The 25981-nt window shown below is 39.1% G+C and overlaps 2 protein-coding genes across 4 annotated transcripts in view; one reads left to right on the top strand and one right to left on the bottom strand.

Annotated features, from left to right (window-relative positions):
- The window catches only part of efl1 (elongation factor like GTPase 1), a 158847-nt gene extending 143088 nt beyond the window's left edge, over positions 1-15759 (bottom strand). The window contains exons 1-8 of one of the 3 annotated variants that reach the window (XM_036586612.1): positions 15442-15759; positions 14074-14173; positions 13878-13945; positions 13687-13771; positions 12771-12904; positions 9465-9602; positions 8827-9044; positions 3204-3327 (exon numbers count right to left, since the gene is read on the bottom strand). In XM_036586612.1, coding sequence (XP_036442505.1) covers positions 3204-3327; positions 8827-9044; positions 9465-9602; positions 12771-12904; positions 13687-13771; positions 13878-13945; positions 14074-14164 — 858 coding nt within the window. In that variant the 5' untranslated portion in view covers positions 14165-14173; positions 15442-15759. Of the gene's footprint in view, positions 1-3203; positions 3328-3555; positions 4779-8826; positions 9045-9464; positions 9603-12770; positions 12905-13686; positions 13772-13877; positions 13946-14073; positions 14174-15441 lie in introns of those variants that run through there. The other 2 variants (XM_036586614.1, XM_036586613.1) reach the window with 2 other exon arrangements.
- Positions 15760-16438: 679 nt separating this feature from the next.
- On the top strand, positions 16439-24276 carry saxo2 (stabilizer of axonemal microtubules 2). Its single transcript, XM_036586603.1, has 5 exons — positions 16439-16558; positions 17548-17727; positions 20000-20202; positions 21251-21564; positions 21802-24276. Exons 1-5 carry the CDS (start codon positions 16521-16523, stop codon positions 22465-22467), a joined length of 1401 nt encoding a protein of 466 aa, XP_036442496.1. The 5' UTR covers positions 16439-16520; the 3' UTR covers positions 22468-24276.
- The last annotated feature ends 1705 nt before the right edge of the window (positions 24277-25981 follow it).

Below are 25981 nucleotides of genomic sequence, written 5' to 3'. Positions count from 1 at the left end.
GAATGGGCTGTCCTACACAACTAAGCTGCAAAAACGGCTGGTTTTGTCATGCTTGTGACATCACAGCGATAAGCCCCGCCTATTCAGCCTTCAGAACAATAATCTTCCTTACATTCTGTTAATGTACTATTTAATGCTCACTACAGCTTACTTTTATTTTTACAGTAAAGCACCTAATCATTTTTATAGACAGTATCGACTTAATATGTACGCTTTGAAACTTTAAAAATGTTTACACAGAGCATTAAAAAAAAAGGTTTTCCATAATAAGAGCCCTTTAAACCCATATTGTGTAACTTACAGTTTAACTAGCAGTGTTACCCACTGATTCTCAAAGGTAATGACTATTTGATGCCCTGCATTATCAATTACTGCACCCCATCAGGAGTGCAAGCATGAGCTTTCTGCATCACCATGTTTACAGAAAACAACAGAATAAACAGCCTAATTAGGGCATCGGCAGAGTCTCCTGCCATTAACTGCTGGTAGTTGTTTCTAAAGCTCTACAGATTAATTTAAGGAGAAAAACATAATGTCTCACTCATCACTTTCAGCTCCACCTCTGCTCTTCTAACATCACAAATAGTGCCATAAAAGCATTTATACACTTAAAGGTCATTCTGGAACATTGTTTTATTGTGTCTAATTGTAAATCTTCACAATTCGCACTTGCCACATTTTATATATCTATCAATCCCCCACTTATATTTTACTTCTTTACTTACATGTTTGCCTTAATATGAGCTACTGCCAAGATAAACTCTGTATCAGTGGCATTTTCTTTGCCCAATAAACCTGATTCTGATTCAGATACACTCATTTAAGGAGCTTTTCAGATCTGAAAACATCCACAGGTGTTTCTGTCCATCCTTCCACTGTGAGAAGACAACTCAGCGCTATGGGTCTGAAAGGATTTGTAGCTGTTAAGAAGACCTCACTGAGAAAAGGAGACGGACACATCAAACAAAGAAGCTGAACAATGGACTGACCACCCCAGAGTCCAGACCTCAACATCACTGAATGTGTGATTACTTCAGAAAATGATCAACCAACTTCTAAGACTGAACTTTGGAGGTGTTTCTGCAGATTTCTTTGAGAAACTGAAAGTGAGTCTCCTGAAAAGAATGGAAGCTGGAATAAAGGTGAAGGGTGGACAAAATAAATACCGAAACAAACTGATATATTTAGTTGAGGCCTCTGTGTAATTTTCTGCAGAATATATGTTCTCTGCTTTTTTGCCCTGCATTGTCTTGTCACTGTCTGAACAGAACCTTCAATCTCCATTTATGTGAATTTTTTATGTTGTGCTAAAATTTCACAAAGAATGGAGCTCTATACATACACACCCACGCACGCACGCCGCACACACACGCACGCACGCACACACACGCACGCACGCGCACGCACACGCACACGCACGCACACACACGCACACACGCACGCACACACATATATATGTGTATAACTGGTGAGTGTAAATTTGTCTAGCTCTGTAAAGAGTGGTACAAAAAAAGACAACTAATTAGATTTTTTAAAATTAGAATTTGATTTTTCTTACATTATAAGGTGTGTTCCACTATAATATAAAGGATCCATTTTCAAACCAAAGCTTTATGGGTGTGAATTTCGCTGATATCAATAAATATTGGCCCATTTTAACAGTTAACTGATCTACTCTCTCTAGTATAAACAACTGGAACCGCCGGCGGTCAGAACTGAAACAGGAAAAAGATGAAGCAGAAAAATGAATGTCATGAATGTCCTTATCGCTTACAGAAGCGAGTTAACGTGGATGTTCAGCCAAGCGGTCAGCGCTGTATCCAGGTCTATTATGTCCAGTTCATTTGGCCGTGGAGAGGGACATACTGCAGTCTGAGTGGGATGCTAATGAGAGCTCCTGAGCGCTCCTGTCCTCTTGAGGCCGTACATGGAGGTTTTAGGAGAGAAAGTGCTGGCCATTAGCATAGCTGAGTCTGAACAGCAGCATGTATGAATGTCCTAAATGGCACTTGAAAGGCTGGACAGCTAAATGGAGTATCCCTGCTGTCACAACACACTTTAGTCCACTCATTCCACACCCACACAGAAAGGGAACCTAAGAACCGCAGCCTGACCGTAGCGAGCTATAGCTCAGCCAACGCAGATTGATTTTCAATACTGGTATATTGCCAGTATGTCATTTATTCACCAGTATTATTGACAGTTTTGCTTCCCTTAAACTGCAAAAGGCTTGTATGTGTGATCATGATTAAATTTTTCATGACTACACTAACTGACAGCACTAAATGACATTAGTTTCACAGTAGTTACTGAACAATCTCTTAAGAATCTTAAGAACAAATCTTAAGATTAATAACTAAACAACAGAACTGCAGTTTCCTGCAGTGCCAGACATGACCCTGTAACGAGTCTGGGGTTACAGTGGGTGGGAATGTAGACTTGGACGGAAACTATGACATTTTTAAAACAAATCCAAGCCATCGTGAAGCCTAAAGCCCTAGGGGGCGCTGGTGAGCTCGTCAGCACTGTCTGATCATTAAGAAGCCTTTTGTTAGCTCATTGACGTAATGTAAGTTTGCATGGCTAAAAAGCCCCCCCAAATAAGTATGCAGATGCCGAGTCAGCTGTGCGGACAACATATTACATGCAGTAAAAATAAACATTATCAAGTGTAAGGGAATACACTAGCTAGCTTGTTTTGCTTGTGTTGTTGATTGTACTAACTGTAATCAAGCACCAAATGCTTAACAAGTCGTCCACAGTCATGTACTCACATCACAAGCTGATGTCTAGTCCTCAAGACAATTTAAGGGGTTAAAAATATTTGTAAATACATGTTTCTGTAATCACTTAATTATTCAGCTCTATAATGCTTTATAACTTTCACATAATCCACTCTGTCTTTCTGAGAGGTTGTAGTACAGTACAGGAATTGTAGGGGGCGATATGGTTTGTATTGTTTTGTTGCACCATAAAAGAACAACCTGTTTCTCAGATGAAAAGTTGAGTAACTGTGGTGAACTCTGAGGAAACTAAACATATTATGGCTTGACTCTCCGATTAATAAAGTGGTAGTCGGTGGATCAATCTCTAATAGAAATAATCGTTAGCTGCAGTCCTATTCAGCATCATAACTGACTACCAGCAAGTACAAGTTACAGAAAAATGCTACACAAAGCGCTCCTGAAGTCCAAGCACTGTACCTGTGCTCCTTTCATGATCTTCTTGGCTTTGGCATTAAGGTAGAAATCCCCCCACAGGGTCTTCTGTAAAACTTCAGAGCGAATGCCCATCTTCTGACAGTAGATCTGCGCAAACTGATGGATGCTGGAACAACAGAGCCAAGAAAAAGAGGCATTCAAATATCCTATTAGTCTATTTACCCCACATATTCAGTTTTGCATAATAAGATATGAACATTAATCGTATATCGGATTTTATGCAAGAGAATTAAAATGACAGACCACATATAAATGTCCCTGTTCCCCAATGACATTATACCAATATCTCCCCCAATACATCAACTCTTCTAAAACAGATCAGTGTTTAACATACCATATGCTTTTCCTTGGTTGATTCTGTAAGATCTTCTGGGATGAAGTCAGCATCAGCATCATTCAACTGCAAGCTATCCACAGAACATACGGTGGACAATTTCCTAAAGACCCCTACCTTGTACATCCATTCATAAGCCATTTTATCAGAAACACCTACCTTTAAAATGCACTTTGTAGGTTTATGATTGGAGGCAGAAGCCAATCTGTTTATGCAAAAGTTATCAGCCCTCCTCTACCCCATTCATCAATGGAAGGGGCTATCACAGGACCACCGTTGACCAGAATTTAGAGCCAGGGTGCCTAAAGGGTTTCCCCGCCCCCATCACACCAAGACCCCCTAATCTGGAAAATCTAGGGTACAGTATGGCTAAATCTGTGCATCAACAAATTAGCTATCAGTGTCACACATGCTACCAGGACAGTGTCACTGCTGTCCTGAGAATGGTCAGGAGAATGGTCCACAACCCTAAACCCTGGGACTAAACAGCTGTGTAGCCTTAAGAAAACCACTTATCAGTGAGGCTAACCGGCAAAAACGGCTTCAATTTGCTAGGGAGCATAAAGATTGGACTCTGGGGCAATGGAAGGAGGTCATGTGGCCTTATGAGTCCAGATTTACCCTGTTCCAGAGTGATGGGCGCATCAGGATAAGAAGAGAGGCAGCTGAAGTGATGCACCCATCATGCCTAGTGCCTACCGTACAAGCCTGAGGGGGCAGTGCTATGATCTGGGGTTGCTGCAGTTGGTCAGGTCTAGGTTCAGCAACGTTATGTGCCCAAAGAATGAGGTCAGCTGACTACCTGAATATAATGAATGACCAGGTTATTCCATCAATGGATTTTTTCTTCCCTGATGGCACGGGCATATTCCAAGATGACCATGCCAGGATTCATCGGGCTCAAATTGTGAAAGAGTGGTTCAGGGAGCATGAGACATCATTTTCACACATGGATTTGCCACCACAGAGTCCAGACCTGAACCTCATTGAAAATCTTTGGGACTGACTTTGCGCAGTGGTCCAAATCTCCCATCATCAATACCAGATCTTGGGGAAAAATTAATGCAACTCTGGACAGAAATAAATGTTGCGACATTACAGAAGCTTGTTGAAATGACACCACAACAAACGCATGCCGTAATCAAAACTAAAGGCGGTCCAACGAAATATTAGAGTGTGTGACCTTTTTTTGGCCAGGCAGTGTGTGTGTGTGTGTGTGTGTGTGTGTGTGTGTGTGTGTGTGTGTGTGTGTATATATATATATATATATATATATATATATATATATATATATATATACGCACATATACATACATACATACATACATACATATACATATATATATATATATATATATATATATATATATATATACACATATATATATATATATACATACACATATATATATATATATATATCCAGCAAGTGGAGATATACAATAGGCAGTTCCATTTCCAACTGGCCACTCAAAGTATTTTTCCCTTGTTAAGTCACAACAACAATAACAAAAATGCTTGCTCTGATTATATGGTACAGTGCTATAGGTATGAATACAGAGATAAATATAGCAATGTCGTATATAGCATCAGTCCATCCCTAGAAAACGGGGCACATATGATGCATTAGGCTGCACTGCTTACACAATACTGGCAGACGGCCTCAAAAACACCTTAGTCATCACTTAAGTGGCTTACTTAAAGTTTGCAAAATGATGATGCTTCACTTACAACTATCTCCTCCTGCTCTCTATAAGAGCCAAACTGTTACAACCACTGAAGAGAACAATTAGTTCACTCATTTGAGGTCACCGCTGGTAACCCTAACGCTGTTGGGATAGCATCACTTTAGCACTGTACTGACACATAAGAGCAGACTCTCATCAAACATATTCACACGTCCTTGCTTTGGAACATCAGTTTTGAAACTGCAATCCACTGACTACAGGCACTTCACTTCTGAGTGCTTTCACAGTGTCCAACTAAAAGCTTCAAACTTGACACCAAAAAGCAAAAAGCTTCCAGCCAAAAGTGGTGGAGAAAGCCCACTTGTGCCCACAGCACTGCCATCCTGTGCATTATTATTAAGCTTTTAATGCTGGCCACTTGTAACTGGAATATTAGGTCATTTGTAATTATATAATTTATACCGCAAGAAATTTGCACTGTGACCATGCTGTAACCCTTGCTGTAAAAGGGAGGGTGCTGCAAAGGACAAAACCTTTGACAAGAGCACCATCTAGTGGACAGCTAATTAACTGTGGCAAAGCCACAAACACTAAACTTAGCAAGGTCCCTGTTCTCCAACAACTCAATACTGATCCTATTACAATAAGGCAAATATGATAAACTATATGATGTTAATGCATTAATTCAGATTAATGAAATAAAAGGCAAATTAAATATTTGATTTAAGCAAAGTCACTCAAGAGTTTGACTTGAAATGTGTTGTTGTAGAGAATCAATCAGAATGGTTCACAGTGGTGGTGACAGGAACCAGACATCCACCTCTAAAAGCTCTATAAGTTATTACATGAATCACTATAAGTTATTACATAAAATGGTTATTAACAAATGGAATTTTTAAAATTCATTAATGGCAGGAATGTATATGTAGGACATTGGGATGGAAAGCAGTAGGGGTGGGAATCTCTAGGCACCTCACGATTCGATCAGATTATGATTCAAAGGGCTGCGATGAGATTATAAAAAGATTATCGATGCATCTTGATGCATCTTTTTTTTCTATATAGCATTTATATTTTCTCACTGTGCTCAAGTTTTGAGTTCAAGCTTATTTGTCACTTGCACAAGATGTCAGGACATTTTTGCATTGAAATGCTTGTGGTGAGGCTCAGCTAATCACTCTACAGAAAGTAAATAAGTAAAAATAAAAATACAAGAAAAACCAACTGAAATATATTAAATATACACAAAATATACACAGAATATAGAGACAATATACATTTTAAAGTGACTAAGTGACTCAGTGTTGTTATTTAAAGTGACTTGGTACCTTTAAAGCAAAGTATTTGTAATGATCCATAATGAATTTACTTCCAATATCTTTTTTAATAAAACAAATGGAAGTGATGTGGCAAGTGAACTAGAAGGCTCTCATTCAGTGCTCTTGTTTGCAGCACGAGAAGCTGCTTAAAATGCGATAAAATACGCAGTTACGGTGAAATGAGATCCAGTGGGGATGGATGTCTACGTTACAGCTATTCTACCCGTTTTCTTTAGTGATTTTATAACTTCGGTTTTGGTCTCGTTGTAGAGTCGGGGGGGATCGCTGTGTCAGTAAAGTATCTTTGAGACGGGTCGTGTGCAATATAGCGCGAAAGCCCTGTTTCGCAACGACTGAGAACCGCCGTGCAGACTGCAGGTCACACAGCAGCAATGTGTTATTCGCATTTATAAGCAGCGCAGTTGGTTTCCTGGTACGTTAAATCTGCAACGAGAGACTGTCAAACACTAAAAAGTGGCGAAGCTGAAGTCGCTTCTCTTTCGAATTCTCCTGTTCCACCTTAAATGGTGCCGCATTTTCATTTGGCGCCTCAGTTAGAATTTCAGGTGGAACGGGAAAATTCGAACAAGAAGCTGGAGAATAAGAAGCGACTTCAGCCTCGTAAAACAGCGGAACGTTGAGAGACATTTAACTGATCTACTTCTGAGGAAAAGTTTTCTGGTGGAGATGGGAGGAAAGCGGCTGTAGGCGAAGCTTAAAGCACAGCAAAGTAAATCTGCGCTCTCGTTTATATTGTTTAGCCTATACTAGGACATCAGCGCATACTGAGACATACTGGACATTAAAAGTTGCGGCTCCCAAGCTGGTTTGATTTTTGTTGAAAGGACAAAATGTCTCTTCTTATCATTTGTGTTGCGACTCCTGATCTAACCTGGCTTTTAATGCAGAGGGTTCACGTCCGTATCGCGATGCATCTAAGAATCGATTTCTTCCCACACCCCTAGAAAGCAGTCACGAAAGAAACCATATTTTTTTCAAATTTGACACTATTTTATCATTATATTATGACATAAAAACTCAGAAGACACATGTAGGTTCACTGGTGGCTTTGGATAATAAATAAAATGTCTATTTTCCTGTTGTAGACATGGTGACCCCTGGTTCCTATCACCACTACTGTAAAGAAATCTAGAGTCTCTACAATCAACCATATCACACCGGACCACTCTGAATGACTGTTTACATCTTGCCACTTGAATTATACAGATTGCACCGATTAGTGGTTTGAGAGCTGATCGACAGGCGACGCTGACAGAAAGAAGTAGAAAAATCAGAGGCAGGAAAATCCTCAGAAAAACTAAGCATGATAGCAGCTCAACGACAGCTGAAAGCTACTCTCACCACAGAACATGTTCAATTTCAGCTTTCACTCTAACACCAGTCACTCGACTCTGCTATCCTTTAAGCGGGGGTCATTTTAGCTGCATATAGCTGGAACCGAGCCCGTGCTGCAGTGTGTGGCATGTTCGGCCTGCTAACTAAGCTATCATTAGCTTAGCCAAAATGCTGCCGTCCCAAACGCTACACAACAGGGTCAATTAGGGCTTTCTGTCACTCCAGCACCGGTCACTCCACTTTGCTCTCTCAGACATTAGCTTTTATTATCTGCACTTGTTTCACCAGAGCAGCAGTTGGTCAGAATCAAACTTGTACTGAGGTGTGTGGCTCTCTTTGGGTCTGTAGCTGCTTGCTAAGCTAACATTTACTTAGCCAATCAGGCTACAGATCCAAATACCACAGGACAAGTTTAATTTATCTTTTCTGTGCATTCCCAGTTACGTGAATTCAGTTTCACAGCTTTGAATAATTTTAATCAAAACTTGTTTTGGTACTGGTTAGTCAGAATCAAACATGTTCGGTGGTGAGCAGAGCTTTTATTATGCTAGCTAAGCTAATGCAAACCAGCTCCTCTCTCATAGCAGCACTGTTTAACATTTAGCGATTGTAAGATAGACGGTTTGACATTCACTGAATGATGGCTTGCAAATCATGCATGGTGTTCGCTTACCTGGTGACCATGTAAGCAAACTAAGCTTTTTTTTTATTATTTTCATGCTGAAATGGCAAGTTGAGACAGCACAAATGCAACATAAATGCTTTTACATTACTCAAATGTTTTTTTACACCCTTACCCTGATAATACAATATACTGCGGTAATATTTGGAGGCAGTTTAAATGCACAGAAAAAACAGATACTGTCAAACTGTAGTCCAGAGTGTGTGTAAGCATGCAGACTGCGTACCTGAAGCCCCAGCTGTCGATGGCGCTGGCGAACACCACGTTTCCCTGATCCGGGCTGAAGTATAGGTGTGAATCGTCCGTCTCCTCAAGGCCTGCGCTCCAGTCATAAACCAGCTCTCCTCCGCTGGGCTCCGAAACGGCCTCCTGTACCTCCGCCTCCTTCACTGCCCGCTCCTCCAGAACTTTGGAGGTGAATAAAGTGCCCGTAACAGCGTTCACCTGCAGCACACAACAACATACCACGGTTGCATTTACGCAATAATACATGAGAAGGATATACTGTGAGATTTTGGCAATGGTGTGCTGTAGTTGTGGGCATGAGGCTGTAGGCGATCAAACCACCCATTACACCAAGAATTAACAAGAAAGTTCATTTATACTGTGAGACGTGAAGAAAGAATAATGTCATACAGTATCAGAAATCTCATATCAAGTCTATTTGACATTACTCCACATGGTCTGAGGCATGGAGATAGCACCATGCTAACTGGGATAAAAGCCTCCATTACTTGTTAGCTACATTGGCTTCATAGCTCCAGTTCTGAAACTAAAGAAAACAAGCAAACTTAAGATAATTAACGTCTTGTTTGAACAACTACATCTGAAATAAAGGCAGTGTGGTGCAGTACAGCAGATCACCTGTTCCAGAATTTTCTGAAGGTGCGTGTAGGCCTCCTGCGGACTGAGCTTCAGCTCTATGATTAGCCGATCGATCTTATTGATGACGAGCACGGGTCGGATGTTCTCCAGCCACGCCTGCCGCAGCACTGCCTGAGTCTAGAGGAGAAAAAAAGAGAGGAATTAGCATCTTCACTTGGAACTCATTTTACTTAAAGCTTTTCGTCTGATTTGTGAAGAATTAGTCCTACTTTCTCATTTGGCATTGATCACCATACACTCCAAATACTGAGTCTGGAAGTATGTATGCATTGCTAATTACTGCTAATCAACAAACCATTAAGCATCAACCAATTTAGGTGATTATCCTAAACTTTTGAGGTAAAAAAGGAATTGAAGTGGCTAAAAAAGTTCTAAAGAACACTAAAAGCTCTAGAGCTGAGCAGTATGATGAATTACGCAACAATATGCTTTTCTAAGTATATTGTGGATATTACCAACCCCATGTCCTATTACAAAGAGAGCATAATTAGTCCTCTTTGACCGAATTTAATGCTGTGCAGTTAAATGCTGAATACAAATGACTAATCATTTTTGACAGCACTACTGGTTCTTATTTTGTCTATTCCAACTTTTAGCAGCAGACGTAAGAAAAAATATCATGGCACTTCATCATCATACACCTCTACTCTACTGCGATTCAAGTTTAAAGTGATAGTTCGGCCCAAAATTAACTTACACAAATTGTCTTTGTTGATCAACTGCACCAGCAGTGATACTACTACTAATAATAATAAAAATATCTTTATTTAAAGAGCACTTCTTATATGAGTGGCAGCTCAAAGTGTTTTATAAGCAGATGAGAAAGCTTAACAGCAACAGAGGAAATTAATTATATTCAATTAAAATCATATAAGGCAGACAGATCAAACTGAAAAGATAAGTACCAAAACAGAGGGAGAATTTTAATTAAATGCTAAATTCAAGAGATACATTTTTAAATGTGTGTGCTGAGCTTGACTGTATTTTAGAGTTATTCTGTTTATTTAATATTTGAAGAATTTTCCATAAATAATAGAGAATTTGAAAATCAGATGCTAAACTTTCAGATCATACTGTTTACTCCCCAGTCCATACAGTCCACACAGTCCACATATGGAGACAAAGCTGCTTTGAATGAACTGTTCTGTGATGTCACGAAAAACAGACTTACAAGCCCATTTCCAAAAAAGTTGGGACGTTGTGAAAAATGTAAATAAAAACAAAATGCAATGATGTGCAAATCAAAGGCAACATATCAAATGTTGAAAAATATATGCCCATTTTAAATTTGATGCCAACAACATATTCCAAAAAAAGTTGGGCCGGGGGCAACAAAAGGCTGGTAAAGTTGTGTAATGCTTAGAAAAACACCTGGTGGTTAAATGGCAACAGGTCAGTAACATGACTGGGTATAAAAAAGCATCCCAGAGAGGCTGAGTCTTTCAGAAGTAAAGATGGGGAGGAGTTCACCGCTCTATGAAAGACTGCACGATCAAATAGTGCAACAATTCAAGAAGAACGTTCCTCAACATAAAATAACAAAGAACCTTTGCTTTTTTATCATCTATGGTACATAATATCATTAAAAGATTCAGAGAATCTGGAGAAATCTCTGTATGCAAGAAACAAGGCCAAAAACCAGTATTTGCTGGCCGTGATCTTTGGGCCCTCAGGCTGCACAACAATCATGATTCTGTAAAGGAAATCACTGCATGGGCTCAGGAACACTTCTGAAAACCACTATCTGTGAAAACAGTTCATCGCTGCATCCACAAATGCTAATTAAAACTCTAAAACACAAAGAAGAAACCATATATTAACAGGATCCAGAAATGCTGCCACCTTCTCTGGCCCTAACTCGTTTAAAATGGACTGAGGTGAAGTGGAAAAGTGTCCTGTGGTCTGACAAATCAATATTTGAAATTCTTTTTGGAAATCATGGACACTGTGTCCTCCGGGCTAAAGACCACTCAGCTTGTTATCAGTGCACTATTCAAAAGCCAGTATTCATGATGGTATAGGGGAGCATTAGTGCACATGGCATGGATGACTGGCACATCTGTGAAGTAGCCATTAATGCTGAACGATACATGCTTTGGCAACATATGCTTTCAGAGAAGTCCTTGATTATTTCAGCAAGACAATGTCAAACCACATTCTGCAAGTGTAACTTCATGGCTCTGTATTAAAAGAGTCCAAGTGCTAAACTGGCCAGCCTGCAGTCCAGACCTGTCACCCACTAAAAACATTTGGCACATTATAAAATGAAAAATACGACAAAGGAGACCCTGAACTGTTGAGCAGCTGAAATCCTACGTTAAGCAAGAATGGCAAAACATTTCACTTTCAAAACTACTGCAGTGTCTCCTCAGTTCCCAAACACTTACAGAGTGTTGTTAAAAGAAGAGGTGATGAAACACAGTGGTAAACATGCCCCCGTCCCAACTTTTTTGGAACATGTTGTTGGCATCAAATTCAAAATGGGCATATATTTTTCAAAAAACAATAAAATTTCTGTTTTTGTACAATTTTCAATTAAATATAGGGTTAAAATGATTTGCACATCATCGAGTTGTTTTTATTTACATTTTGCACAGTGCCCCAACCTTGTCAGAAATTGGGAGTTGTACACATATCCTCTTATATATGCTGTTTGGCTCCGCCCCTTCACACTGAAGTTATAAGGAGTGTTTCAGCTCTGAGTGTTTTGTGAGTGAGGCACAGCCAATCAGAACGGAGCTTGTTCATATGAGGATATATATTAATTTGTTTTTTCTTTTATTTTAATTTAAATTTTACTAATTTGACCTACATTTTCCCCTCTAAATTAGTTGTGTCCGGTTCCAACCCAACAGCTAGATCTTCTCCTACTGCATGATGCTACTAAACTGGGAGGGTGAAATCTAACACGTGCTTCCTCCAAGACACGTGAAGGACCACATCTTTTCAAACTACATTTGGTAACATTACTTGGAGAAGAAAGCTATCCACCAATGCTGTCACGTGAGCTGACAGACGCCCCCATTGGCTAGCATCGTGCTGAGCTAGGGGGGTGGGAGAGGACCACCCTACCCACTCAGAGAGAGTGAGGACAATTATGCTCTCTTGGACTCCCGATCACAGAAGGCTGTGGCGTCACCAACTTTTAACAGTTGCGCCACTCGGGAGCTGGTAAATTGGACCAAACTACCACTTCGAGACTTTGCCAATGACCAACGAACACAAACAAAACCAAAAGACCTGCAGCTTCAAACCAAACATGGGTGACCAGGTCAGAATTAATACCTGAGGACAAACTCCTTCGACTGCGTCCACCACCACGATAGCTCCGTCACACAGCCGCACCGCTGTGGACACTTCAGAGGAGAAATCCACATGGCCAGGAGAGTCGATCAGATTAATGAGGTATTCACTTTCCCCTGTGAACACACATAATGATAAGCTAGTTACAAGTTACCTTTTAAAACTTCATTTAAATACACTAACACCAGGTTGACGCTGTGTTCTGCCTACATGCATATCAAAACGTGCATGCTAATATGTGCCTACACTCTTAAAAACAAGGGTTCTTTAAAGATTATTTTGTAAAGAACACTCAAACAACTCTTTGCATGAGAACCTGCTGTACAAGTTTCTTTAAAGAGCTTTTCAAAAATGGTTCTATTCAGCACCATAAAGGGTTCCACTAAAGTCAAAGAACCTTTTTGCTGCTATATAGAACCCTTTAGAGTACAAGACACTGAAAAATTATGGTTCTTCAAAGCTTCTTTAGTAAAGAAAATGGTTCTACATTGAAACCATGAACAATCAAAGAACACTCTGCATGATTAAATGGTTGTTTGCATGGTGAAATGGTTCTTCAGATTGATGAAGAATGAGCTGTATATGGTTCTATATAGTACCAAAAAGCGTTCTTCTATTGAAAGAAGACTGACACTGTAACAATAGCAGAACCCAATTTGGTGCTATATAGACCCCTTTTCAAAAAGGTTCTATATAGAATCCAATTTGGTTCTATATAGAACCATCTACAGCACTCTTCAATCTGCAATCTGAAGAACACTTTCACAATGCAAAGAACCCTTTAATCATGCAAAGGGGTCTTTGAGTACTCATACAGAACCATTTTCTTTACTAAAGCACCCCTGAAGAACCATCGTTTTTAAGAGTGCAGTATTGTGACAACCCTTAAGGTGAGTACCTGCCGTATAGTGTAATGAAATGGCACTGGACTTCATGGTAATCCCTCGGATCTGTTCATCCTCCCGACTGTCCAGGTACCTCAGCTAAAAACGGAACAGGAGAAGATGAATATTAATGAAGAGCAATAAAAATATGAGCCAGTGTTTGCTGTATAACAAACGTAAGTAAACATAAAAAAAGTAAACATACCTTCCCTGCTAAGCGAGTGGAAATGATGCCATTGCTTGCAACCAAACAGTCTGCCAGTGTTGTTTTTCCTGTATGATGAAGCAGGAAAGTTGTGATGAAAAAACTGCTCACTAAAACATGATTGCAGAACAATAAAATCATAAAATATTGGATGAAATACTCCCAACAAACTGTGAACTGTTAAAAATATTCTTACCATGGTCAACATGAGCCAGAATACATATATTTCTTATGTTTGAAGTTTTCTTTTGCAGCCTAATGAGTTTTTCTAGACTCGTGTGCCCCATTCTGATAATCTAAAAGCACAAAAAATAAATAGTCAGTTGTCATGATATGAAACACAGGATTTAAAGGGGAATTCCATCGATTTTTGAAAATGTCAGCATAACTCGAGTTAACGGTTCATTATAGAGAATCTTAGTGACTCAGCGGTGGTGATAGGAACCAGGTGTCACAATGTCTACAACACAAATACAGCCATTTTATTTACTAAGCAAAACCACAAGTGAACCGACATGTGTCTTTTATATGGAATGTTGGTGATGATAAAATAGACATAAATCTGAAAAAATATCTTTTCTTTGGGGACTATTTTGCCTCACTTGTACCCCTCCACCATGAAAAGATTTTAAAAACTATCGTAACACACTGTCTCAGTCCGTTTCATGTAATAACTTAATGTAAGGGAGCTTTTAGAGGTGGACGTTTCGTTCCTATCACCACCACTGTGAACACTTCTGATTCTGTAAGTTTCTCTAGAAAAGAGCATTTCACACCAAATCACTCCGAATTACTCTGTTTACATCATAGCCATTTTATTATGCAAGAACTTTGAAAAATGGGTGTAATTCCCCTTTAATACATCTCCTTAGCATTCACCTGTTCCTGACCCTGATCTTGATGGATAATGAAATTGGTGGAATTTTTTTTAAAGGTAAAGACAGCAAACCAAAATTAGTCCAGCTCTTCTGCTGGTAATAAAGCGTAATTTTAAAGCAGCTGGACACAAATTCATACTTTTATTTGGCAGCAGGTCAGAGTTTCAAGCAAAACTGTCAACTTAGCCAAAGTGCTAACCATGTAACTAGGCACCTACAGACACCTGCTGTAGCATTTAGCTTTATTTTCTGATATTCTGCTCACAAATAGAAAATAAAACAGAAAATAAACACTGCGAAATGCTAACGCTGCTGTTCAGTAAGCTAGCGTTTAGATTCAAGCTTAGTTTAAAAGTCTTATTATTCAACGTCTATAGAGTATAACAGTATAAATACATAAATAAGCATTAAGAAGTTATCTAACCTGTCTGTCTGGTTGTTTATATCTAAGTGTTCATGAATCACCATTCATTAAAAAGTCGGTGAGCTTTGACAGCTGCCAAATTATGTTTCGTGTTGTTTATTGCAATTTCTTTAAGCACGATTTTCCAACTTAATCACTGTCTAACAAAACAAATGCATGTATAAATGTAGCTATATATTCAATAAAAAGATTGAGAAACTCAGGACGTCAGGGGTCAGTGGTGTGAATCAATGTTACTAACATCAGCACATAGGTTACATACCTCTGAGTTCGTGTCACAGCTGATGAACCTCTCACTGCTCAGCCTGTAAACTCTTTAAGCTGTTAAAACGGAGTCTCCTGTATAAACTCTGTGTATTTATGATAATAACGTTAGTGGCTGCCATGCTGTTAACAAACTTTCAGAACACGCTGCTCCATGTCTGTCTGAATGGAGAGATTTCTGAATAAAACACTACAACTCAGACTTGTTAAATTAAGAGCCGAAGTCAAAAACGCGCAAAGACGAAAGCAGGAACTTCTGGTTAAAAATAAAATATTGGAAAACTTAAAGTCAAGCGCAAAACGTGTTGTTTGCTGTGTGAAGGTAGAAATATTAGCAGGTTTGCTATATTTCAAAATAAAAGACCTCATAGGCGAACATTACTAGAGTGACTACTGCGAAATGTCCACTTCTTCGTCGTCGTCTTCTTCTTATTATTATTTTTATTATTATTATTATTGCTATTACTATTAATGAATTAATGAGAAACTATTTATTTAAATGATTGAATGGAATATGACATAATAATAAAAACAACAACAACAACAATAATAACAATAATAATAATAATAATAATAATAATAATAATATAGTATTACAATGGCATTTTATTATTTTATTTTCCAACTACTAACAACGTTACTTCAGCAGCGCAATTTATTTTCAATAACTACAGCAGTATTAAGCGGTCAGTGTTTTATTTTGAAATAGAAACGCGCAAACGGGTGGAAACGGCGCACTTCCCGTTACTAATATTGTCTGTGTTCCGAATCGAGCTCTAGTACCCTCTCTAGTGGAGTATTACCGCTGTCCTGACAACAAGGCATTTCGCTACTACGCAGGGAACAAGAGTTTGATTTGAGACGGAGCCTTTTGTTTGTCGTTGCGTAGCGATGCTGAGTGAAGGGAGTGCGCGCTGTCCTTCCTCCTATGAAAATCTCCGATCTGTGCGACGTCACGCGGCGTCGTCAGGGCCGTTGCTAGGCGATGGTTTTGTTTCTTGTCGTGGAAACGCGTTCGATGTGTTTGGTGTGTGTTTTCTGGCTCCGGTGGGAAACTTAGAAGAAAAGTTATAAAGAATGAAGCGGCTCTGCGTTTGTGAAATCTGCAGCTGCGGGTGAGCGTTCGATTATTGATTGTTTATTGTTTTACGGTTTTGTTGTTTATTTTTGCAAGTTTACTTGGACACACGGAATGTTTGAATGATTTATAGTTTATATAAATAATTCAGGGCAGGAGAGAAAAGCCACGTTAGAGTTTTATAGTTATATGTTTAAAATATTTCTTCTGATACAAATAGTCCTGACACTGAAATTTAAAGTGCCCATCTTCACAAACTAAAATTACATAGAATAAAAAATAATTAATTAATTAATTAATTAATTAATTAATTAATTAATTAATTAATTAATAATAATAATAATAATAACAAGCCCATAATAAGGAAAGACGATACAGATTAGTTTTGCTTCTTTTTTTCTTTTCTTGTCATCACAACAGACACCCCAGCAAAACCCCACAGACTTATTCATGTGGACATTTTATTTACTATCCAAAATGACCAGTGAGCATGTGTCTTCTACATGTGTCTTCTGAGTTTATATGGAATGTTGATGTTGATGAAGTGGAAAATCTGAAATAATAAGTTTTATTCAGTGACTATTTTGCCTCCCAGCACACTGCGTGTGCCCCTCCACCACAAATAGATTTTTAAAACAATGTCTCAGTCATCAGTCAGTTTCTCTAGAATGGAGCATTTCACACCAAACCACTCTGAATGACTCTGTTTACATCTTAACCATTTAATTATGCGGAAAGTTTGAAAAATTGGGTGGAATTCCCCTTTAATACATCTCTATAGTATTCACCTGTTCTTGACCCTGATGCAGTTAGATTAGGGCTGGAACTAAACTCTGCAGCTCACCAGGAGCAGAGTAGGACACAGCTGAGATACATGAACATGCCACCAATTCCCCTTTGGGGATAATTATATTGATTTATTGATTGATATATTATTACAGCAGCTTCATATATCCAAATATCCCATTAAAGGTATTGACAAAATGATTTTGAAACTCATGTTTCTCTGATCTGAATCATCCATAGTCGCCACCGTTGCACTCACCAGCCCACGGCGCTGTACAGGAAGGGCAGTGAGAGGTGTGTGGTGAGCGAATATGTCGAGAAGTTTCCGGCCTATGAGAGCTGCCGGCCGCCCAAGAGCCTCAAACCGAAATACGAGCACAAGAGCGAGAGGAGCAGGATGGAGGGAACAACCACCTTCAAGTACATGACTCTCATCTGACACACTTTACACAGTCTGTTCATTCAGTTATGATTATATGTTAGTGTTGATTGTTGTTCTGCTTATTAACAACAATAATAAAAGATAATAACAATACAAAATAGTTTGAAGCGCTTACATGAACTAGATCAGGGGCCGAATTCACAAAAGTGTCTTAAGAAAGAAAATCTTCTTAAATGTGTCTTTCTTCTTAACTTCATTCTTAAGAAAAAAGTTAAGAGAAATTGTTATTCTTTTTATCTTATTTGTTTTCTTGAAAGTTCTAAGAACACGTGGTATTCTTGAAAATATTATGTTCTTAAATGAGTTCTTAACTGTACGATAGCCTCACACTCATCTTAGGCTGTAAGAGTGGATGAGGTCAGTGTCTAAATCAATCATCAAACACGAACGCTACCTTTGCTGCTCCTCATCCTCATCCATAAACTCCAATTATTGCATTTTCTAAGAAGAATTTTTTTTCCTGTTGACTGTTTCTTCCACCATAACCACTAATTCTTGTTTGCTAATTTTTGTTTGATGTTTTTCCTCCATTTTGCTCTTCTGAGTGGATTAAACTAAATAACGGAAATAACCCCTTAAATGGTCAGAGCCCACCAGTGGGCCCGAAGTTTTATTACACACTTCTATAACCAAAAATAGCTCAGTCAGTTTGCTTTGAAGTCCCTGTAGTTGCTGAATTACAAGCCTTTGTATGTAATAAGCCTGGGATTTTAAGGGTTAATGCAAATTCAAAATGTATCTCGCATCGTTTATGGTACGTGGTAAAATGCAACGTAGCTGACGTGAGAAGCAATGAAGATTTTCTGAAGAAAATCTGAAGAAAATTAAGATTATTTTAAGAGAATATTTGAGGTTCTTCTTAAGGTTTTTATTTTCCCAGAACTGCATTTAAGGACATTCTTACGGACTTCTTAGTGTTTGTCTTAAGAACCTTCGCAAGTTTTTTCTTAAGAAAGCTGTTGTGAATCCGGCCCAGGTACCTACAATCAATGCAGTATACAGGAGTTAATAGAAATGGATAACCATAATGCACTTAAGTGTTGATACAAAGGAAAAGAGGTTAAATAGAGAATTACAGTTGTGTACAAAAGTTCAGACACCCCTGTTCAAAGTGCAGGTTTTGTTGAAGTGTTAATAATTAACACATCCTCTACAGAGAATACACTCCTCACAATTTAATACACAATTATGGTTTACCTACTGAAAACACATTAAAGTAAACAATAAAATGTGGCTGGAGATTTTTTTTTGTTTGCAATATGTATATCACTGTTGTCAGAAGAAAACCTCTTTAGTACCTCTGTACTTTTAATTCATTTTATATCATTTTGGGCCGTTTCTTTTAGTCCATTCATCATGAAATTTACACACATTGTAAAGGGTACCAGGTGTTTTCAAATTATGTGAAAAACTGAAAAACATCAAAATGGAGATACGAGGTTTTCTTCCAACAACAGCGATATGTTGCAAGCTTGTGAAACATATTGCACGCTAAAATGTGCAGTAAAACTTATTTTCACCTAGAACACAAACAAAACATGTTCAAAATTTAGCATACATCTGTATAATAGTAAAATAATAAAGTGTTGTATTTGATTGTTGTGGTTTTGGCCTTGATAGGATTATGAATATTATCTTATATATAGAAGCGTATTGATATGTATTTTATATTAATGTCATTATGCTGACTAATGAAACTGGCTGTAAGGGCAAGCAAACTTTAAGAAACAAAACAAACTCATAGAAACATTAAATAGTACCAAATAACTACAAGGTTTTAAACAAAGAAACACATTAAACAAACAAAACACAAGGCAGACACAGAACCGCTACATATAACAAAGTGAAGTGTAGACTAGACCACCATAAGCTGAAACTAAGAGCTTGATATAGGCTACAAACAATAGGGAACACCTGGGAGAGGGAGGAGACAGGGACTACAAACAGGTAAGAATCCTAATAGGGAAGACGGGGAAAAGGGCAGAGCAAAGGAAACAAATCAAAAACAAAAGGAGATTTGCTAAAAAAGCACATGGCCACAACACAGGGGAAGAAACAGGCACACTCAGTGGGACAGTGGGGAAAATGTGTGAATTAGCTTCACATGGTGGAGGTAAAAGTCCTGAAACTGCATACATTAGTGAAAAAAATAATTGCTTTAAATATTATCAGTTATTCTATGACCTTTATGGCTCTAAATGCTTTGCTTGTGCTGCTGTTACTGCCTCTGTTTGTTCCCGCTTGCTGTAGATCTGATTTCATTCCATATGAGGTCAGCCGGCGTCCCGGCAAACAGCAGGCTGACTACCAGCCGAATCCCGGTGAGATCGACCTGGGAACGACGTACAAACAGGACTTCAACACCTACCAACTTCAGCCTGTGGCTCCACTGAGGCCAAAGGAGAGGGCACGGGTCACCAACGGTAAACTGGACACAGTGCCCACCTACACAGGTAACAGAGGTGCACAATATAACAGCAGCTAATATATCATTCACAGATAAAATGGAAATATAAATTACTATTTTTATTAACGGCCCAGTATTTGAATTACGGACAGTAATGGCAACCAATAACTAATAACCTGAAAACTGAGCCTCGGGCAAGAATGCTTACACTACATTAACCTACTTTTGTAAGAGCAATTCTTAGAGTAACTGCCATGTATGATTCAGCTGTGTCATGTTCATGTAAAATCCATGATGCATCTTTACACTGTTAGAAATAAAGGTTCTGTGCAGGTACATTTGTCATTCATCAACATACAGACAATGTAAATGTTCCCTCAAAGGTACAACAGTGGTTTTAAGGTCCAATTATGCACCTTTAATAAGTTTTTCCCAGGTAAAAAGTATGTATTTGTGCCTTTTAATAACCTAATGCTTTAAAACAAAACAATAAAATGAAAGCCTGGAGACGAGACGGGGTGTGTGGAGTCAATACAACTTAGAAAAAATAACTTCATTGGAATATGGTACAGTTATATTTCCTGACTAAAGGTACTGAGATGAACCCTTTAGGATACCATTCAAGTAAAAAGAGGGGACCTGCCCCAGTCACAGTTTCATACATTTATTTCTGAGATTGTAGAGATTGAGACTGTGTTACACTTACTGCACTCCATACATGGATTACTGTGTGTAAGACTTGAAGGCTTAACCTTTGCTTCTGCTTTTCATTTGATAAATAAAATCTGTCCAGGAATCCATCCCTCCAGGATTGGTGTTCCCCACCCCTGTAGTAAGATGTGGGAATGAGATAATAAAGGTATAGCTGTGACTTAGTAAGTCAAAGGAATGAGATAAAGTTATAGCTACGACTCAACAGGTGTGGAAATTTGACAATTTTGTCATAGACCTGACTTAGTGAGGCACAGGAATAAGATAATAGTCATAACCATGACTTTGTACGTCTTATCTTATTCCTAAAACGCACACTAAAAAAGAGAGATGATGTTACTGCCCCTTAAAAACTGGTTGTACATTTTGTTTTTTGTTTTTAGAGGATTTTCGTCCATGGGAAATTAGCAAGCGGGAGTTAGCCAAACCAGACGTGGCATACCATCCACCTTCTGGGAAGTTTGGGAACACCACAACATTCCAGGATGATTTTGTCCCGAGAGGCACGGTTCCTCGAGAGACCTTCAAGCCCCCAAACGTAGTCAAAGTGTCTGGTGCTCCTTTTGAAGGAGTTACCAGTAACCAACTCTCCTATGTTCCTCACCCTGTGGAGGCTCGCTTTGTCAAAGCACCCGAGGAGTATAAGCCCAGCGACCAGCCTTTTCTGGACCTCACCACCCATCGGAGGGACTTCCAGGTAGGGGTGGGAATCTGTAGACACCTTACGCTTCAGTTTTGATTCAGGATGGCAAGATATGATCATAAAGTAATTCTTTACAAATCTTGCCTTTTATTTTGACCATTGTTGATGCTTTTGTATTAAAGCCTTTATGCATGAGCCTATGTAAAGGTCTGATTCTGACATTTTGTGCAGAATCTTTCAAAAGAGAATAACAAAGCATCTAAGAATCAATTTTCCCACTCCTTCTACCAGGGCCTTCCAGGACAGATGCCCAAAAGCTGCAAGCCTGAGCGAGTAAAGATGTCCTCCGAAGCACCCTTCCAAAGCAGCACTGAGTTCCGTGAGCGCTTCCAGCAATGGCCAGTCTCTTTACCACAACTCCACAAGTCTGTGGAGTACGTGAGTCCCACTGCAGACATGGATTTGAGCACCACCACCAGAACCACCTATGTCAAGCATGAAGTCCAGCCCTTCATTTCCTCTAAGCCTTTCCCCAGGCCGACCCGTTCCTCTGCACCCTTTCAGGCCAACACCACCATGAAGGAAGACTTCAAGCCCTGGGTTTCAGCCCGACGCCTGGACGTCATCCGCAAGCCGGAGGAGATGAGGAGAGCCAGTGGGAAGATGGAAGACTTGACCACTTTCAAGGCCCACTTCATCCAGCACCCGCTGCAGCCTAACGTCAGTTACAAGCCCCTGGCTGCCCCTATGAGAGCTGATGCCCCACTGGAGGAAAGCACCATGTACCGCACTGAATTTACCCCAAAGAAGATCAGCGTGTGTCCAGCCAGCTTTGAGTCCCCACCCGGTTTCCTCTTCGAGGACATCGATGAGAGGGGTCACAAGTTCTTCCGCAGGGTGTCAGACCAAGACAAAATCCAGGTCCAGGCTCCTAATGCAGTGGCTGTTATGTCTTAAGGACACGTGGATAAACTACAGTACACATTCACAATTGATCTCTCTGAATGTTTATTTTATGCATCTAGAAAAGTGTTTTAAAATGCTGAACTTTTAGAAAGTTTGGCCTTACGAATGTAGTCAATCAGCTGAGACCTTTGGTGTCAGTTCTTTAGCTTTGCGCTGGAGCTATAAGGCCAGTGTAGCTAATAAGTAAAGAAAGCTTATAGCTTCATAACTTTATGGTAATCTTGGAAGCCTGATTTCCGATTTTTATTAGAAAGCCTGATGGATTTTGTTGATGAATGTTGGTGAAAAATACTTTGATAGGAAGGAGCCGCAGAAGTTGTTTTTGCTTTTGTGAAGATGGTGCTGCACCTAAAACAGACCCAAGTGTTTTACAAAGTCTCAGCAACCACAGGAGCTCCTGTGTCAGTAATACCAAAGAAAGTCTTGGAATATGTTTGATAACTCTAAAAGGATCAGTAGCTGCATTCCAAAGCCTAGGCTGCAGCCGAGGTAGTCTGCGTTTCTTGGCCGCTATGTCATAGCAGGCTGTTCCAAAGTGAAGGACCCTTCGTATACAGCCTAGAAATGCAGCCTACGTTCTGAGTGATTTCAAGGATGCATCAGATGTATCCTTCCAGGCCTTTCCTTACCCACAGTTATCTGCGCAGGAATGACGCAAAGCAAAAATTAAGAGCACCATGAAAATTATGGAAAATGAAGCCGCTGGAGCAGAGCTTGTTTTAAAATGTAAGTTGTTCACGTACTTTAATTCGTCTTCGTTACCTTATAAAGTGTAAAATGATTGATTGATTGAAGCATTCGTCCGTATATCATATTCGTCCATATATCGTATTTTATTTACAAGTATTTGTATGTATGTAGTTTATCGTACTACATAACATCTCCTCCATTTCCGTGAAGAAAAAGCAACAAACACAATGCAACGGGCTCCATTTTCTCACCAGTTCCCTCACAAGTTTTGTGTCGCTGTGGTGACATCACCACGCAGCCTCGTTAGGACTGTTCCATTTGTGTGACCTGTGGGGTAATAAGGAGTCTTCACAGGACAGTCCTACCGAGGACCCGCCCTAGCTCTGCTGCAGCCTAGGCTTTGGAATGCAGTTAGTGTTGCCATGAGGCATGTCTCTAAGTGAAGACTGCAGTCGATGTAGGAGAGACGTTGCTAGCATTGGTATACGAAGGCTCCTCTTCAATGCTGACGTACACACATTCTAAGCAGGCTGTTCTTACTTACATAAGCAACTCAACACATTTAAAAACATCAAATTTAATTTAATATTTAATTTCTGCCGTTTTTAAAATGGTTTTGTGCTACACATGAGGGATTGCAAGTGTCTCAAAGGATACACCAGTTGAGTCCTTCCTTTCCTCAGAAAAGTAGGACACATTTCTGGGCTGCATTTGAAGGATTCTATAGAACGTTACAGCCGAGAAACGCAGCCTTTCTTGACTGCAGTGGCTTTGATGTGTGCAGAGCGGGAAACTGCTTGCTACACGTGACTAACTAGCATTTAGCCTTATAAAGAAGAGTTTGTTACCTGGTAAACTGAAAAAAAACAGGTGAACAGAAGTGTTTACACATGTAAGTGCTGACAAAATTCCAATAGTTGTGGCCACCTCAGAGTAAAGTATTTACCCATTTGTGTTAGTCTGTGGGTGGAGTGTCTGAGGCTGAGATTAGCATCATGCTAACTGCATATCAACATCATCACACACTTTCTTCAAACTGTGTGGAATTATAATCTCTGATACAGTGTTATCTATAAACATGGGATAAAGTATGTTGTGTAGCTAAAAACAGTAGCACTTATTAGCTACATTAGCTTTGTAGCTCCAGTGCAAAACAGAAGAAGTAAATTTCAGACACCAAACGTTTCATCTGATTGACTATATTTGGGGGAAGAGGGTAAATTATGTATATTTAATTTTTGACCTAACCATTATGTTAACACTTAATTAGTATTATGATATTTTACAAGATAAATCTAAATCAAATTACGACACAAGGTTGAGGGAAAGTATTTGAAGAGTTACCAAATAAGACATTAACTTTTTTAACCATTCACACTTATCATATTGACACTTACAATATCAGTAAATGAAGGGAGATGTTTCTACTGCACTAATTTCTACATACAGGCCTTTCAGAACACTTGGAACACATGGCGTCCAACTTAAGCCCTATTCAGATGGGATTAAATTTACATGGCATTCTGGGATAATTTCCTTTTTTACAGGTGCTCCTCTGTGATTTTATTGCAAGTCAGTGATTTATTGCCTCAGTAAAAATTTACAGGCTGAATTACCTCCCGTCTTCGACCAACTCAGCACTGCTCTGATCATTTTAGTCCTGTGTTTTTCCAGACAGACGTTATCTCGTGTTGGAAAAAGATTTTTGACCGTTGCTAGTTACCGTACGCACAGTGGGTGGTACTGTTGCTTTACTGCAAGAAGGGCCTGGGTTCGATTCCCCGGCCAGGTGACCAGGGTCCTTTCCATGTGGAGTGTCTGCATAGGTTTCCTCTGGGTGCTCCGGTTTCCTACCACAGTGCTGTATTCTCTTTTGATTGCACTGTATTGCAGATCAACAACGAAATCTCATTTATCAGTTTGTGTTTGTGCACTCAAAGGTGCAGCCATGTGCAGTATTTTTAGTACTGTATTTCATTAACATTGACAGATACTGTCAATTCAATTTGAATATATTTCTAAATGAATCATAAGGAAGATTTAAAAGGTGCTGGTTTAAAAAAATATGTTGGTGTGAATTGTGAATATATCAATACAAAATTCAGAACAAGAATCTGTGTTTTATGCCCTTTCAAGTCATTATTTGAAGTTCAAATAACTAAATTTTATTTAGTTTTTACAGTGTAGGCCTGTAAACTATAAGGAAATTAATCCAAAAACTGGCGAGTGACAGTAATGACAGAAAAAAATTACGGGAGATTTCTGTATAATTGAGTGTTTGAGGTGTAAACAGAGTGATTCAGAGTGGTTTGGTGTGAAATGGTTCAGATTTCTTTACAGTGGTGGTGATAAGAACCAGGGGTCACCATGACTACAACACAAATATAGCCATTTTATTTACTATCCAAAACCACCAGTGAACCTACACGTCTTCTTTTTTATATGTTTTATATGGAATGTTTATGATGATAAAATTAGTTTTCTTTGGGCACTATTTTGCCTCACAGCACCCTGAATGTATCCCTCCACCATGAACATGTTTTCAAAGAAAGATTTTAGGCCAAAACCTTCTCAAAACTTTTGAAAAAAAAATACATCAGGCACTTCATGTACTACATTTCTGTGAGGGAGCTTTTAGAGGTGGACGTCTGGTTCCTATCACCACCATTGTGAACAATTCTGACTCAGTAAGTTTCTCTACAACAGAGCATTTCACACCAAACCACTCTGAATGACTCTATTTACATCTTATTGACTGAATTATGCAAAAAGTTTTGACAAATTGGTGTAATTACCCTTCAAATGTTAAACATGT

This window comes from Colossoma macropomum, unplaced genomic scaffold (assembly GCF_904425465.1).
Source record: "Colossoma macropomum unplaced genomic scaffold, Colossoma_macropomum, whole genome shotgun sequence".
In the NCBI taxonomy this organism is placed as follows: Eukaryota; Metazoa; Chordata; class Actinopteri; order Characiformes; family Serrasalmidae; genus Colossoma; species Colossoma macropomum.
The sequence above is the reverse complement of the archived record's forward strand: the minus strand, read 5'-3'. Positions and strand labels throughout refer to the sequence as shown.

Coding starts and splice junctions, on each gene's coding strand:
- saxo2 (XM_036586603.1), top strand. CDS start 16,521: ATGAAGCGGCTCTGCGTTTGTGAAATCTGCAGCTGCGG. Junction 16,559..17,547: donor TGTGAAATCTGCAGCTGCGG/GTGAGCGTTCGA, acceptor AATCATCCATAG/TCGCCACCGTTGCACTCACC. Junction 21,565..21,801: donor CCCATCGGAGGGACTTCCAG/GTAGGGGTGGGA, acceptor TCCTTCTACCAG/GGCCTTCCAGGACAGATGCC.